Source organism: Erinaceus europaeus, chromosome 1 (genome assembly GCF_950295315.1).
Source record: "Erinaceus europaeus chromosome 1, mEriEur2.1, whole genome shotgun sequence".
Taxonomy (NCBI): Eukaryota; Metazoa; Chordata; class Mammalia; order Eulipotyphla; family Erinaceidae; genus Erinaceus; species Erinaceus europaeus.
This window is the reverse complement of record NC_080162.1, coordinates 191,869,266-191,885,776: the sequence shown is the minus strand read 5'-3', so window position 1 is coordinate 191,885,776 and position 16,511 is coordinate 191,869,266. Positions and strand designations below refer to the sequence as shown.

Genomic DNA, 16,511 nt, shown 5'->3' with positions numbered 1-16,511 from the left:
GACACATTCACTCTGCATGGTTACTTCACATTGTATAGGTTGCCTATGCCCTGTTAAAACTAGACCCAGTAAGTAAGTACACACACTGCCACAGTAAAAAATGTTATATCGGCGGGGAGTCAGGCGGTGGCGCAGCGGGTAAAGCGCACATGGTGCAAAGTACAAGGGCCCCGGCTTAAGAATCCCGGTTCAAGCCCCCGGCTCCCCAACTGCAGGGGAGTCTCTTCACAGGCAGTGAAGCAGGTCTACAGGTGTCTGTCTTTCTCTTCCCCTCTCTGTCTTCCCCTCCTCTCTCCATTTCTCTCTGTCCTATCCGACAACAATAGCATCAACAACAACAATAATAACTACAACAATAAAACAACAAGGGCAACAAAAGGGAATAAATAAATAAATAAATATTAAAAAATTAAAAAAAAAAAAAGAAAAAATGTTCTATCAGTGTGGTCTGGGAGGTTACTCCTTGGAAAAAACACTGGTCTCTCAAGCATGAGGTCCCAAGTTCAACCCCTGGCAGCACATGTACCAGAGTGATGTCTGGTTCTTCCTTCCTCTTCTCCCATCTTTCTCATAAATAAGCTAAATCTTTTAAAAATATTATGTCAGTAATTTTTGTTCACTCTCACTATTTACATAAAAACTAAGGACACCTGCAGTTTTAGAAATTTCTCTGTAAAATTTTTTTCAAATAGTTTCTGATTACATGGCATTTCTGTTATCTGTCACTCGATTGTGACTAAGGTCTACACAGTCTTCGAATGTCATGGTCAGAGGGTGTACATGTTGATGGTGCAAAGCTGCAGCAGTGCGTGCCAATCAACCCGCCTCACGTAGTCAAGGGTATCCCAAGGAGTCAAAGCAATCACAAGATGACCACAGGAGAAAGGCAGGGGTAGTTACCTTCAAATAGGGAATGCTCTCCGCAATTTTGTTCTGTGCCTTCAGGATAAAGCCATAGTGCACTTTAGCAAAGCCATCATTCGGTGTCATTTTTAGAACCTAGATTCAAAGAGAACAGCACAAAACCATTGTGATCAACTACAAATTCTACACCTGTCAAAACAAATCTTAATTAGCTTGGCTGTGTGTGGCTTTGATTATAGTTACAGCTGAAAACACTATTGTGCTCTGTTCCACTGTTATACAGTAGGTTTAAATGGCCTTATTTCCCACTCAATCAAAATGTTTTCACATCTACATAGTATTTATTCAACAATAAAAAAAAATAAATGAAAAGGTAATGGCAACTAGACCATTAACAATGTAAATCAGCAAAACATGTTTGCAGAAAAAAGATGAGAGAGAGAGAGAAGAGAGAGAGAGAGAGAGAGTTCATAAATAAGTCATGACTATGTGAACAGAGTAATGTCAGGAGGAAGCAGAATTCAGAATAGTGATGGACCTTTCACCATGCGTGGCTGGGTAACACCATGGCATTGTTAGCAATGGAGGGAAACCCAGGATGTTTCCCGAAGTGACAGAGGTGATCAGGCCTTTTTGAAACCAAGCGCAGCAAAAAAAATCCAGCCAGGGAATTATCAATATTTTTTAGAAGTTGACTCAAAATAAAATCAACACAAAGAAACATGAAATTGCAGTGTCGATTTTCAGAAAGTGATCTTTGTCTGTGACAAAAGCTGATCTGGATAAAGTTTGATTAAAGAGAAGCCACTGTTAGACACAGCTTATTAACTCAGAAGTGGGAGCAAGGAGTAAAAAGCACCCCTAATTAGGCATTTTTAGCCCACTGATGTTGCTTTAGGAAGAAATCCACTCAATGGGATAATATTGCTATAATTTCAATTTACTACACTTACTTAGTGGAGATTATGATTTGAAATTTCTAAACAACAGTAGGTGAATTTTAGTTTTCAAAATAAAGTCTTTCACAAAGCTGAGATTTAATGTCCTGTAAAAGGGATGAATACATTTACAGTGGCTGAGAAAACCAGTATGCCTGCAGTTTCTCTATTACACTGAAATGTTTGGCATCCAGTCACCACGTGATCAGATGATCATGTTTTTACAGAAGAATGGAAGAAGGGAGAGGGAACAGAGGGGATGATGAAAGGAAGAAAGGAAGATAGGCAAAAAGGAAGGGAGAGAGAAATCATAGAAATCCACCCTTTTGGCTCCTGGCAGTGTCGGAACAATGGGTATATCTATTCCGCATATATGCCTACATTCCATATGATCCTGAATGACCGAGCTGTGCATTTCCTTTATGCAGACTTTGTAAGACAGGAAGGATCCTTGGCGTTAGGTTTTAGCCATTAACTAATATAGTACCTACATGGATTTACCTTATGACCTCGAACAGGTCCTTCCATAGATGGCATACATTTTCAACCCTGTCACATCAATTCACTTTGTGTTGGGTGGCATGTGTCACAAGGCACTTTGTATAGACACTATACAAAGCAGGGGTCTTATTTTGACTTTTCTCAGAGAATAGACAAACTGTAACAAGGCTAAAAAGATAACCGCTTTAGAACTGAAGGATTTTTCAGCCACCGGAAGTGATAAGCTGAGGACAACTCCACTTTGTAGGTCTAGCTCTTAGACTGAGCAGGAAATCACGGTACTCGATAGCATTGTAAGAACAGGAGTGAGGGCCGGGAGACAAGCATAATAGTTATGCAAAAATACTTTCATGCCTGCCAGAGATGAGCAGTGTTCTAGGCACTCTTCTTTCCCTGTACCCCTCTCATTAAAATTAAAAAATATATATAAGTAAAAATATTTAAAAACACAAACATAAAAAGAATCACTAAGAAATCACTATCACTAAGAAATCACACGTTGATATAAAGTACACCAGCTTGGGATAAGGGCAAGAGACCGGCACACTTGAATGTTGGCTCTTTTGGTCACTACCAGGCCACCCCATCATCCAAGGCCCTAGTCAGGGAATCCTGGGATTCCCACATAGACATGCTGGGCCTAGACCTCTAACAGATCCCTCTCTCCACTGTCATTGGTCATTTCCATCAGGAACAATATAGTGGACCCTCTTCTGGGCCTTTACTATAAGGAATGCTTAGACTCTGAACTGATCATGATGAGGAAGAAGTTTAAAAAAACATCATAATTAAAAGTTGAAGATTTTGATGTACCCAGTGGTAATTAAAATTGAATTAATTAATTTATTTATTTACCAGAGCACTGCTTAGCTCTAGTTTGTAGTGCTGCAGGGGATTGAATCTGGGACTTCAGAGACTTAGGTATGAGAGTCTCTTTGCAAAAACTGTATGGAATCTAACCCTACTAAAATTTAAAATTCTCTGATCAATAGGGTGAAGAGATAAGAAAACAAAATTTAGAAGTGGCCTCTAATAATACTTATCTTCTTTTTTAAATATTTATTTACTCCCTTTTGTTGCCCTCGTTGTTATTCTTGTTGTCGTCATTGTTGGATAGGACAGAGAGAAATGGAGAGAGGAGGGGAAGACAGAGAGGGGGAGAGAAAGACAGACACCTGCAGACCTGCTTCATCATTTGTGAAGCGACTTCCCTGCAGGTGGGGAGCCGGGGCTCCAACCGGGATCCTTATGCTGGTCCTTGCGCTTCACACCACGTGCGCTTAATCCGCTGCGCTACCCCCCGACTCCCTAATACTTATCTTCTACTTAGCTATTTTAAAAGACAAGACTAAGATATCAAGCACACAACGTCCAAGTTATAAACAACGTTAAGACTTAAAAATCATTTGTAGTAGTTAGTAAATTTTGTGCTTGCCTCTTCATAAACCTTCTTGGCATTACCATTGTCTCCCATCAAGAGATACCCCACTCCAAGGTCATTCTTTAAGGATGTGTCATCAGGAAATAGTTGAACTAATCTTTGTAGGGTCAGCAGTGAACCCCTCATGTGACCTGATTTGGTGGGGAAGAAAAAAAAAAGAAAGAATCAGATCATTTACGTCTTTACATGGAGGATATAAGTCACTAGAGACTATTCAACAGAAATCAAAGACTGGTCTAAATTTGGCTTTCTATATTGATATTAGAATTTCGCAAAGTTGCAGTGGCTTCAGTAATACAGACAGGTAGATGTTGAACATGATGCTGATGTGAACACTTTAAAGGTATCCTCACGTTCTCACTTCATCAGCATTTGTCTTTTTTATATCACATTCCTCAGAGAAAGCTTTCCTTACTGATTCTTTTGGAAAAAGAAAAAGTTTTATCTGTCATGTTTTTGGTTTACTATGATCAATTCTAAAATTATAAGTATAGCTGAACAGGAGAACAAGCCAAATCAACAGTTTAATAGACTTGAGGGTCTAGCAACCTGCACAGAACTCGAAAAACTACTCTGCTCACATTGTTTACAAGGAGGAATTCCTCATCTCTAGAATAGCGCAAAGGAGACATCATACAGTACTAGGCTGCCCTCTAGTGGACAGCTGGATACTGTGTACAAACAAAATAAAAATGCCTTTCAGCCACCAAGCTGCAGATGCCATCTTTGTGATGCCATCCTGACTTCCCTGGGCAGATGACCTCACCAATATATCCTGAAGTCTCACCTGTCCAGAGCTCTACCCCATTATGGAAAGACAGAAACAGGTTGGGGGTATGGACCCACCTTCGAACACCCATGTCCTGAGGAGAAGCAATGACAGAAGCCAGACCTTCCACCTTCAACTCAAGAATTTTGGTACACACACCCAGAAGGATAAAGACTAGGGAAGATTCCAATGAAGGGATGGGACACAGAACTTTGGTGGTGGGAACTGTATGGAATTGTACCCCTGTTATCTTACAATCTTATTAATCATTATTAAATCATTAATAACAATTTTTTATTTCTTTTTTAAATTTATTCTCCTTTTTGTTGCCCTTGTTTTTCACTGTTGTTATAGTTATTATTGTTGTTATTGTACAGGGCAGAGAGAAATGGAGAGAGGAGGGGAAGACAGAGAAGGGGAGAGAAAGATAGACACCTGCAGACCTGCTTTAGCACCTGTGAAGGGACTACCTTACAGGTGGGGAACCAAAGGCTTGAACTGGGATACTTAACGCTGGTCCTTGCGCCTTGCGCCAAGTAGGCTTAACCAGCTGTGCTACCGCCCGACTCCCTAACACTTTTTTTAAAAGGAAGTCTGACTTCTTTTTTAAGACAAAAAAAATGTTGATACTTGCCTGGGGCATAAAATCACTATCACTGAATTTTCCTTTTGTCTTAGGCTAGGCTCTGAAACAGCTCTCTTTATCACTGGTTACAGATTCTGTCTTGAAAATTTTAATAATGCGGATTCTGAAATCAATTTTGAGTTTTGAATAAAAGTACACAATGTACTTGTCTTGCTTACTGGGGTTTTGGCAGCCTCTGAAACTTTGTATGAATTCCTCACTTGTCTCCTACTCCCAGCCCTGGAAAAATATTGCCCGCCTAGCCTATTTTTCTAACAAGCCTATATCATTATGCCTAGCCTATTTTTCTAACAAGCCTATAGCCTTTGAATATAGTCCTCTCCCTTGAAGGAGGCATGGTCACCAGAGGAGACTGTAAGGCATTGTATGCACAAGTCATTCATGAACGTGCCACTGTGGTCAAGTTCACTGACAATAGTGCCTGTTGAGGCTTCACAGACCTGAATGGCTTTTTTTTTTTTTTACACTCTTTCTATTTGCAAAATATCAGTCCAGGTCTGTTCTTTTCCAAGAATTTTATAGGTTTACTTTGTGTAATTTTCCTTGGAGTAGAATCAAAGTTTATATATAAAGTATCTTATGCCTGGAATTCCTAACATTCTGCTAGAAAAACTGTTCTGATCATTTTAACCCCTAGGAATTACCTTTTTTTTTTTTCCAAATCATTTTATTTGAGGATTAATGGTTTACAATACAGTGATTGACAGGTGGGTACCATTCCTCATCTTGCTGTGCTAGGAGTCTGCAAAACCCTCTCACCTCCAGCCATCCTCCACCAGGACCCCCTCTCCAATCCCTCCCTCCTCTTCTTTCCAGGAGGGAGTCCTTTGCTTTGGTGTAATACATCAAACCCAGTCCAGGTTTTACTTCGTGTTCTCCCTCTCGGTTCTTGGTTCTTAGTTCCCACTATCAGTGAGACCATCTGGTATTCATCTTTCTCTTTTTGGTTTTTCTCATTTCACATTCTATAAATCAATCACTTGGGGCCAGGTGGTGGCGGTCTCCACGCGCAGGGAGGAAAGCTTCCTGAGTGCTCAAGCAGGGCTGCTGGTGTCTCTCTGTCTCTTTCTCTCTCTAGCTCCACCTACCCTCTCGATTTCTCTCTGTCTCAAGCCAATAATAAATAAAAAAAAGATAAAAAAAGAAAGAAAATCTATTTCTTTAGTTCAGCAACAAATTTAGCCTGACAAGATGAGTTTTTTTATTCTAAACCTCTTAATTACTAGCGATGATTGCTGAAACAAATGAGGATAACCTCAGCATCTCATTTTAACTCCCTTGTAAAATGGAGAGGAAGGTGGCAAAGAATATTTGAGTCCGGGGGTTGGGCGGTGGCGCAGTGGGTTAAGCGCATGTGGCGCAAAGCACAGGGACCGGCGTAAGGATCCCGGTTCGAGCCCCCGGCTCCCCACCTGCAGGGGAGTCGCTTCACGGGCGGTGAAGCAGGTCTGCAGGTGTCTTTCTCTCCCCTTCTCTGTCTTCCCCTCCTCTCTCCATTTCTCTCTGTCCTATCCAACAACGAATTGCGTCAACAAGGGCAATAATAATAACCACAAGGAAGCTACAACAAGGGCAACAAAAGGGGGAAAAAAATGACCTCCAGAAGCGGTGGATTCATGGTGCAGGCACCGAGCCCAGCAATAACCCTGGAGGAGGAAAAATATATATATTTGAGTCCTTATCACTACTGTGTGAGAACTGTTCTATCAGTCTAAGACACAGTTAAACAATGTGACACTAACTAGAAACTCAAATTTTCCTCAATGCATCTAAACTCTTCCAAGACATATATGTATACACATCTTTCAGTTTCTTCAAGATAAAATAAAAGCATGGTATCTGTTACCGCTATGTTCTTATTCCATCTTACCTAAAAATTGCTGTCTGTCAGAACGCCTCTTTAAACTCAGCTTCACCAGATCATCAGGGACGTCGGGCAGACTGGCCACCTCTTGGTAGGTTTCAATGGCCCCATGTAGGATCTCATTGCTTCTTCGTTTCTCAGCCAAATCATCTTCACACTAGAGGAAGTCCCCCCCAGCCACACGCACACTGAATGAGTTTTAAACATCAAACTACAGTTGTAACTACTGATCCAAAAACCTCATGAAAAGCTAGTTTTGGAACATGCTCTAAATGTAATTCAAGTCAAGCTCAATTTCTTTCTTATAATAAAAACCTTAGAAAACAAGAAAAAAACCATGCTGCATATTGCTGAAAGTGCAGGAAGAAAAGGTAATGGAGTGGGATGGTAGCACACCCGACTCAGTACCTATGCTAGGAGCAGGCTTCAAACCTCCAGTCCTCACTTGTGGAAGGGGGGAGAGGAAAGGTATCATAAGCAGTGAAATAGTACTAAAGGTATCTTTCTTTTTCTCTCATTATTTCCCACACTCCTCAACATTTCTCCTCCTATCAAATAATTAAAAAAAGAAAGAAAGAAAGGAAAAGAACAACAACAAAAAAAAAATGTCCACCAGTGGATTCAATAGGCAGGCACCAAATCCCAGAGATAACTCTGAAGGAAATAAAAATAAGTAAATAAATAAATAAAGGAAGAAAAGCTAGCCAAGAAGAGCTATGAAAAAGAATATTCCCCCCAACCAAACCATGTGATGGCTAAAAGAGATCTACATACAGCATGGTAAGAGTTAACATGATACAGACAGGGCTCTTGTGCACAGACCCAGTGTCTGCTCATTCATTTAACACGATTCTTTGGGAATCGGGCACCAGTCTTTGCACATTACTGAAAAACTGAACAAAATAAAGTCCTCTCTCATTCGCTTCAATTTTGAATGGAAAGAAAATTAGTATACAGATAAAAGGATGTGTGTGGTGGCTGTGGTGCTGTGGACAAAAATAAAGCAGGCTCAGGAGTGCTAGGAGTGGCCAGCAGCACTTAGGATACCCAGACGGGGCTGGAAAGACAGGGGAGGGGAGAAGACACAAGCATATTAGGGACTGGAAGGAAGGATTTTCCACACAGACAGAATAGTGCGAATGAATGACTGGTCCACTATGACATTAAGAGGAGTGGGTACTTGTGTTTTGCACTGTGTGCGCTTAACCTGATGCGCTACTGCCTAGCCTCCGGTGATGATACTTAGTGAAGTAAAGAAGTGTAGGAAAACTACTGGATGGTTTCACTCACATATGGACTATAGAGAACTGAAATACATGAACTTAAAAAAAAAGTCAACCCATATCTAAGACCTTCTTAGAAATATGATGGTTATCATGGGGGGGGGGGGTTACACACAACTCGTCTTTTTTACAGAGTAGCATTCCATGGACTATATATCCCATAATGTCTTTAGCCAGTTATATGTTTATGGACATTTAGGCTGTTTCCACTCTGGCTACTGTTAATGATGCAGCTATAAACACAGGGGTGTATATGTCCCTTCTAACTAGTGTTTGCATGTCCTTTAGATAAATACCTTAGAGTGGCATTGATGGATCATACAGTAATTCCATTTTTATTTATTTAGGGAAGCTGGAAGAGCCCTTTTGAAAGCATACATGCTCTCTATTGATAATCTCCTTAACTTACCAAGAGGATCTAGAAGGGGCCTTTTCAAGCTTACTGTAAGGTCTTCCAAGATATCCCCCTCATTCTTTTAACAGCAATAGAGATAAATATCTTTTATATTTTTTAACTTATTTATGTATTTATTCCCTTTTGTTGCCCTTGTTTTATTGTTGTAGTTATTATTGATGTTGTTATTGATGTCATCGTTGGATAGGACAGAGAGAAATGGAGAGAGGAGAGGAAGACAGAGAGGGGGAGAGAAAAACACCTGCAGACCTGCTTCACCACTTGTGAAGCGACTTCGCTGCAGGTGGGAGCTGGGGGCTCGAACCAGGATCCTTAAGCCGGTCCTTGCACTTGGCGCCACGTGCGCTTAACCCGCTGCAGCTACTGCCCAACTCCCAAGATAGATATCTTTAACTAAACTCAATTCAAAGAGAAGGAACACCTCACTGTTCATTTTAATTAAGCTGAAGAATTTTATAACTTTCAGAATTAAGAAAAAGTAGTATGAAAATGTCACATAATTCCTTAAAATTTATGGAATGAAACTGATAAACTCTGCTGTTAAGAACTGAAATCGTAGGAGGCTGGGCAGTGGTGTACCTGGTTAAGCACACATATCATCATGAGCAAGGACCCAGGTTCAAGTCCCCACTCACCAACTGCACGGGGGGTCACTTCATGAGTGGTGAAGCAGATCTGCAGGTGTCTATCCTTCTCTTGTTCTGTCTCCCCCTTCCCTCCCAATTTCTCATGGTCTTAATACAAATTAGGGGGAAAAACAAGCAAAACACTGGGAGCAGTAGATTCTTAGTGCTGGCGCCAAACTCCAGTGATAACCCTGGGGGCAACTGAAAAACAAACAAACAAAAACAACTGAAACTGCACAGATTGATTTTGATCAGTTTAGCATCTGCAGATGAGATGACATGAACTGAAGCCATATTTCTTACCGGATGTTAACATGGCAAAATCTCTTGTTGATTCATACTAGTTCCCCTACCCACCATTTCTTGAAGATGAGTCATTTTCTACCTCAGAGCACTAATGGTTTATGTAAGACGATAAAATGAAGTGAGTTTATAATTCAAGATTTTGTACATGAAGTTCAGGGTATTTTTCAATGATCCAAAGATAAAATCTGGGTATAAAATCAAGAGAGAAATCGAGAGAGGAGGAGAAGACAGAGGGAGGGGGAGGAAGACAGACACCTGCAAAGCAGCTTCACTGCTTGTGAAGTGACTCCCCTGCAGTTGGGAAGCTGGGGGCTCATGCTGGTCCTTGCACTTTGCACTATGTGCACTTCACCCGATGCGCATGAATATTACAGGTAATATTACTGCTATTTTAAAAAGGATATTCTACAGTTTCCTCTTATCATAATGTTGCTGAGTTTTAAAATTTTGTTAGAACTTTACAAAGTAACTACCAAATCTGTGAACAAAAACATGCAAACCCTATCATCGCTCCTCTTTATAAAAATTCTATGAACCCAAACTTTCTTTAAGTTATCTATAAAAATTAATTTACTATGCCTGAATATTGATTTATACCACATTAATATCAATAGTAATAACATCTCATAACATAATAATTTAGAGATAAAAATATGGACTGAGGCTGAAATCTCAAATTCCAGCTGTTAAAATAAGGCAATAAACATAAAAATCAGGGAGTTGGGCGGTAGCGCAGCGGGCTAAGCGCAAGTGGCACAAAGCACAAGGACTGGCATAAGGATCCCGGTTCGAGCCCCCGGCTCCCCACCTGCAGGGGAGTCGCTTCACAGGCGGTGAAGCAGATCTGCAGGTGTCTATCTTTCTCTCCCCCTCTCTGTCTTCCCCTTCTCTCTCCATTTCTCTCTGCTCTATCCAACAACATCATCAATAACAAGAACAGTAATAACTACAACAACAATAAAACAAGGACAAAAAAGGGAATAAATAAGTATAAAAAAAAACATAAAAATCACCCTGGTGCAAAAAGTGTACATGGCATTTATTTACTCTTTGGTAACCAAAGTTTATGTCACATCAAAATTCTAAAGCACAAAACATTTTTTGCATAAGTAAATCAGTATTTGCATCAATCATCATTTTCTTTAGTTAATATGCTTTCCTTAATCATGTGGCTGGCGATACTAATGACAAACACATCATTTAAGGAGGCATGACGTTTTGGTATCATAAACGTTCTCTGTTTAATAGTAAAGTGACTTAGTGATTTGGGAAGGATCGCTAAGCATATCAGTTTACAAAAATTAGTGGCCTGCTAATACTGCTTTGTACTATGGATAAGAGGATTTTTTCAGGGGCTGGGAGGTGGCTTACTCAGTAGAGTACATATGTTACACCATGCACAAGGACCCAGGACCAAGTCCCTGTCCTCACCACCAGAGGGGGTAGCTTCACAAGCCATACATCAGTGCTGCATCTCTCTCTCTCTCTCTCTCTCTCTCTCTCTCCCCCTCCTTCCCTCTCTCTCCCCTCCCCCTCCCTCTCCCTCTCGATCCCCCTCTCCTTCTCTCTCTTCCATTGTATCTCTCTTTGCTCACCCTCTCTCAAAATATATGGCTGCTGGGAATGGTCTGAGCATCTAGCGACACAGATAACCCAGAGGCAAAATAAAATAGAGATTTTCCTGCATTCATATATATATATTTAAATATTTATTCCCTTTTGTTGCCCTTGTTGTTTTATTGTTGTAGTTATTATTGTTGTTGCATAGGACAGAGAGAAATGGAGAGAGGAGGGGAAGACAGAGAGGAGGAGAGAAAGATAGACACCTGCAGACCTGCTTCACCGCCTGTGAAGCGACTCCCCTGCAGGTGAGGAGCCGGGGCTCAAACCAGGATCCTTATGCTGGTCCTTGCGTTTTAGGCTACCTGCGCTTAACCCACTGCGCTACTGCCTGACTCCTGCATTTGTATTTTTTTTAACAAAATCAATTGATGAAAAATTGGTACATTTTTAGTAGGGGAGGAATAGAAAGAACCTGTTGTGGTTAAGGTGTGAAGTACAGAGTAACCGTGTGAGTGCCATGCACAAGTGACTACACTGACTCCTTCCAAAAGGGTGTTGTCAACTTGGCTTTGGACTGAAAAATTTCTCTGACTCCTTATCTATCGTTTCTCAGCTGCGCTGACAATCACTCCATATTGAAAGCTGTGGCTGCTTGATTACCCAACCTGTTTGTCTATCAGCCCTGGTTTTACCCTGAATTTTAGACTCCACTAATCCAAAATTGATACAGCTTGTAATAGTGACCAACAACTTTAACAATATCAAAACAACCCCGATTGTCCACCTCACGAAACTATATCCTCTCCCAGTCTTCAAAGACATTCACTAGCCCTATCTTCCCTGAGCTTTTTTTTTTTTTTTTTTTTAAATCCAAAACCCAGTAACCACTCTTTCTCTGACTCTTTCACCTAATCCATTATCTCTGCCCTCTGCACACTTCTTTATCCCCATGGCTACAACCAAGTCCAAGTCACTACCATCTGCAGCACATCTGCAATAAACTCTTGCCTCTACATTTGTGCCCACTAATGCCATTTTCCACTAAGCAACCAAAACTATCACGAAAACAAATTTAAAAAACCTGGGAAGGGAGACAGCATATTGGTTATGCAGAAACTCTCATGCCTGAGACTGCAAGTTCCAGTCTGCCCCAATCCCCCAGCCCCAACCCTGCACCAGCATAAGCCAGAGCAGAGCAGTGGTCTGATGAAACACACACACACACACACACACACACACACACACACACACACACACACACACACACCCCTGTCAAACAGCCATACTCTACACACAAAACTTCGAAGCTTCCCAGAACACAGACATGACTTGTAAGGACGATCGCAGGACATTTCCGTCTCCTTCAGCTTGGCCGTTCTTTCCTAGAGCTTCTTATGCCAAGATCATTTCCTGTCTCAAGGCCTTTGCCCTTGCAGCTCTCGCTGCCAGGACAGCTCCTTCTGTCACCTGGGCCCCCTCCTTAGAGAGGTCTGTTCTGGTCACCTCCTCTAAAGTGCTGTCTGCCCTGTCACCTTCTATCACATCACCAGAACCGTCCCCAAACTTAACAAGTATACTCCTTATTTCCTCACTGTCAACCTTCATGGGATATAGTTAGTACTGCATAAGCTGTTTCAGTATATTTATTTTTAATAGTTTATGATTTTTGCACAAGTATTTGTTAAAACAACAACAACTTGTAGGCTTTGCTTAAATCCCACCTCCTGAGACCCACCTTTGCCAACCTACCCACTATTTCAATTCCCTACTTTCCCAAATACTTTATTTTTGCTGTGTTAGTATTTTACCACTATCAAGCATATTTAAGGTACTTGTCACTCTCATGCACTGTCTTCGCCATTACAATGAAAACTTCATATGCTTTGCTACTATTTGTGTATGCAGTGCTTAGAAGAGTGCTGGACAGAGACACAGTGGGCTTTCACTAAATCATTTTTGAGAGAATAAATTCCCATTGCAGCTAGAAAAAATGGTTCCATAGGTAGAGTGAAAGACATGTAGGTGCAAGGTCCCAGATTCAGCTCCCACATCTGTATATGCCAAAGTGGATCTCTCTAGTCTTCTTCTCTCTCAGGAAATAAACATTAAAAAAAAAAATAGCACAAAGGCTGGGAATGCAGCAAAAACAGCTTTCAAGCCTGAGGATCTGAACTCCCAGGTTCAATTCCCAGCACCATCATAATTCAGAGCTGAGCATTGCTCTGGTAAAATAAACCAAAATGAAACAATTTATCTGCTACTGGAATATGATCTTTACTGAGATACAGGTGTCTAGAGTGTTCACTATGATAAGGAGGGTCTGAAGTAGCATGTGCCACACGTGAGTTTATGAGCTTACAGAGGAACATCTTCATGAAATGAGGGATTGGAGAGAGACACACAACCATGGGAAAAAAACAAACAACAACAACAACAATAACAACAAAACGAAGGCAGTAGGTACAGGGGGGGAAGGAAGGAAATGGTTCAGCTGAAATAATCCACAGGAAAAAAACAAGATATGTTCTGTTTTAATGTTTATAAAAGTCTTTCATGAGGAAATGTGTAACCTGTAGTCTTAAAACTGAGCTTCTCAACCTTCAAAGTTTACATAGAAGTAAACTTTGGCAGAATGCTTAACAACCTATGCTTCATAAAATGTCTTCAAAGATTCAAACCCAACAGCAAAGAAAAACAAACAAACTAAATCAAAATAACTACATTTAACTGAAAAAAATTTGCACAGCAAAGTCTACCATCACCCGAAAGAAAAGTGCCCTATACTGGGGGAGAAAAATCTTAATACAACATACATTAGATGACAGACCAAATACCCCAAATACATAAAGAGCTCAGTAAACTTAGCACCCACAAAGCAAACAATTCTTTAGAAAATGGAGAGAGGCCATGGACTGACATTTTCACTGAGGATGAAATGCAGAGGATCAACAGACACCTGAGAAATTGCTCAAAGTCACTGATTATCAGAGAAATTCAAATAAAGACAACAATGAGATACAACTCTACACCCAGAGGATGCCATACATTAGAAAGGACCGTAACAACCAATGTGGGAGAGCAAGTGGGGGAAAAGCAACACTTCTGCCCTGCTGGTGGGAATGTAAATTGGTTTGTCCATTGAGGAAACAGACTAGAGATTTCTCTGAAGACTAGAAATGGACCTACCCTATGAATCAGCAATTTTTCTCCTAAGGGTTTACTCAAAGGAAACAAAAACACCTATCAGAACAGATCTATGTACACCTATGTTCATACCAGCACAGTCTATAATTGCCAAAACCTGGAAGCAACCCAGATGTCCAACAACAGATTAGTGACCAAAAGAACTGTGGTATATATACATGAGGAAATATTTCTCCACTGTTAAGAATGATGAAATTATCTCCTTTGGGTCATTCGGGATGAACTTGAAGACATCGTGGTAGGTGGGATAAGCAAAAAAAAAAAAAAAAAGAACAATTACCAAATGATCTCACTTATAAGTAGGACTGAATAAACAGGGCAGGGAAGGAGAACACAAACTGAGCTGTGGACCGGGTGTGGTACATCAGAGCAAAGGACTCCGGGGAAGGGCAGAATAGAACTTTGGGGTCCTGGTGCAGAATGAAATCATACCTATGTGATCATGACTACACTGCAAACCATTTACTTCTTCATTTAAAAATGATAAAACATTAAGTTAAAAAATACATTTCTTGTAACCCTAAAGCAAAAACTACATGGTGAGTCTAGACAGAATGGGACATGAGGATGATGGGAATCAGTGATAAAGTTGTTAACCTTCATTTTATTTCCATGATCAGGAAGATGATTGTAGGGGAGAGCTGAAAATTACTACGAATTAATTTAGTAGTTCACAATATTAAGTGATAAGTCTTATTTAAAGAGTCTTTCTTGCATGAGTTTATGCAAATACACGAGGAACTGATTCTGTGCAGAAGTTAGAAGGAAAAAGAACCAAAATGGGGAATCGGGCCATAGCGCAGCGGGTTGAGTGCACGTGGTGCAAAGCACAAGGACCAGCCTAAGGATCCCGGTTCGATCTCCTGGCTCCCCACCTGCAGGGGAGTCACTTCACAGGCGGTGAAGCATGTCTGCAGGTGTCTATCTTTCTCTCCCTCTCTCCATTTGTCTCTGTCCTATCTAACAACAACAACAACAACATCAATAACAACAATAATAACTACAACAACAGTGGAAAACAACAAAGGTAACAAAAGAGAAAGTAAAATTTTTAAAAATCTTAAAAAAAAAAAGAAAAAAAAAACAAAAAATCAGAAGAGAAAATACTAAGTAGAACTTAGACTGGAGTTGGTGTAATTCACCAAAGTAAAAAAAAAAAAAGAACCAAAATGCAGAATGCAGTGAAAAAAGATTACACAAAGCAAGGACATCACAAAACCATTTCTAGGTCCAGGAAGACAGCGTCACGGTAGTGTTGAGGTCTGTGTATGCACTGGAATAGTGAAAAGGTACCAAGTTAAATTCCTGGGGTTACAACAATCATTCAGTTCAGAAGCACCAACAGCCAGAGCTGAGCAGTGCTCTGGAAAAAAATTAAATAAATAAAAAGCCAAATCTTTTCCCTTATTGCACCAAAACAAGAGACTCTAGGGAAAGGAAGGAAAGGAGTGGGAAGAAGGGACATTAGGGTCCTGGTGTATGATGGGAAAAGGAGCCTGAGGTTGAGGGAGCTAGTGTCTCCCTCACACCTAGACACCTTTTATAGGTAGGTGAGGGCTTGTACCTATGTGTCATCAACAGCACTGTACATCATTAACCCTCACCCTCCTGCCCACCCGGAAAAAAAAAAAAAAAAGAATTGCTAAGTAGACGGGTTTCATATTACCTGTGCCTTTCCATATCTTGCCCGCGGACTCTGAGGGTATCTGTGAACTAGTTCTTCAAATGCATTCACTGCTTCCTCAATTTTCCCCTATTAGGAAGAAGAAATTGAGACAAATAGAATAAATGCAAATGTGAAATTTATTCAATACTCAAAAGTCTGAGTTTAAAGACAGCTTTATTTAAAGAAGTCAGGCAGGAGACAACCATGTTCAAGGTCTCTAGAACCATTCCCACGGGGAGGTAGCTGCAAAGCAGGTTCTCTCTCTCTTTCAAATGCCCACAAGGGATGCCGAAGGGTCTGTGAAAAACACATGTGAGTGTCTGGTGGTAAGTAGGGGTTCTGCCTCCCCACTCCAGAGCTCTACTCCAGTAGGGAAAGATAACAACAGCCTGGGGGTATAGATAGACCTGCCAACACCCAAGTCC

General features: G+C 40.7%; 1 protein-coding gene across 1 annotated transcript in view; it reads right to left on the bottom strand.

Annotated features, from left to right (window-relative positions):
• Positions 1–16,511, bottom strand: part of ASPH (aspartate beta-hydroxylase) — a 103,842-nt gene that overhangs the window by 57,217 nt on the left and 30,114 nt on the right. The window contains exons 4-7 of the mRNA XM_060202355.1: positions 16,087–16,173; positions 7,030–7,180; positions 3,739–3,875; positions 901–999 (exon numbers count right to left, since the gene is read on the bottom strand). Coding sequence (XP_060058338.1) covers positions 901–999; positions 3,739–3,875; positions 7,030–7,180; positions 16,087–16,173 — 474 coding nt within the window. The remainder of the gene's footprint in view (positions 1–900; positions 1,000–3,738; positions 3,876–7,029; positions 7,181–16,086; positions 16,174–16,511) is intronic.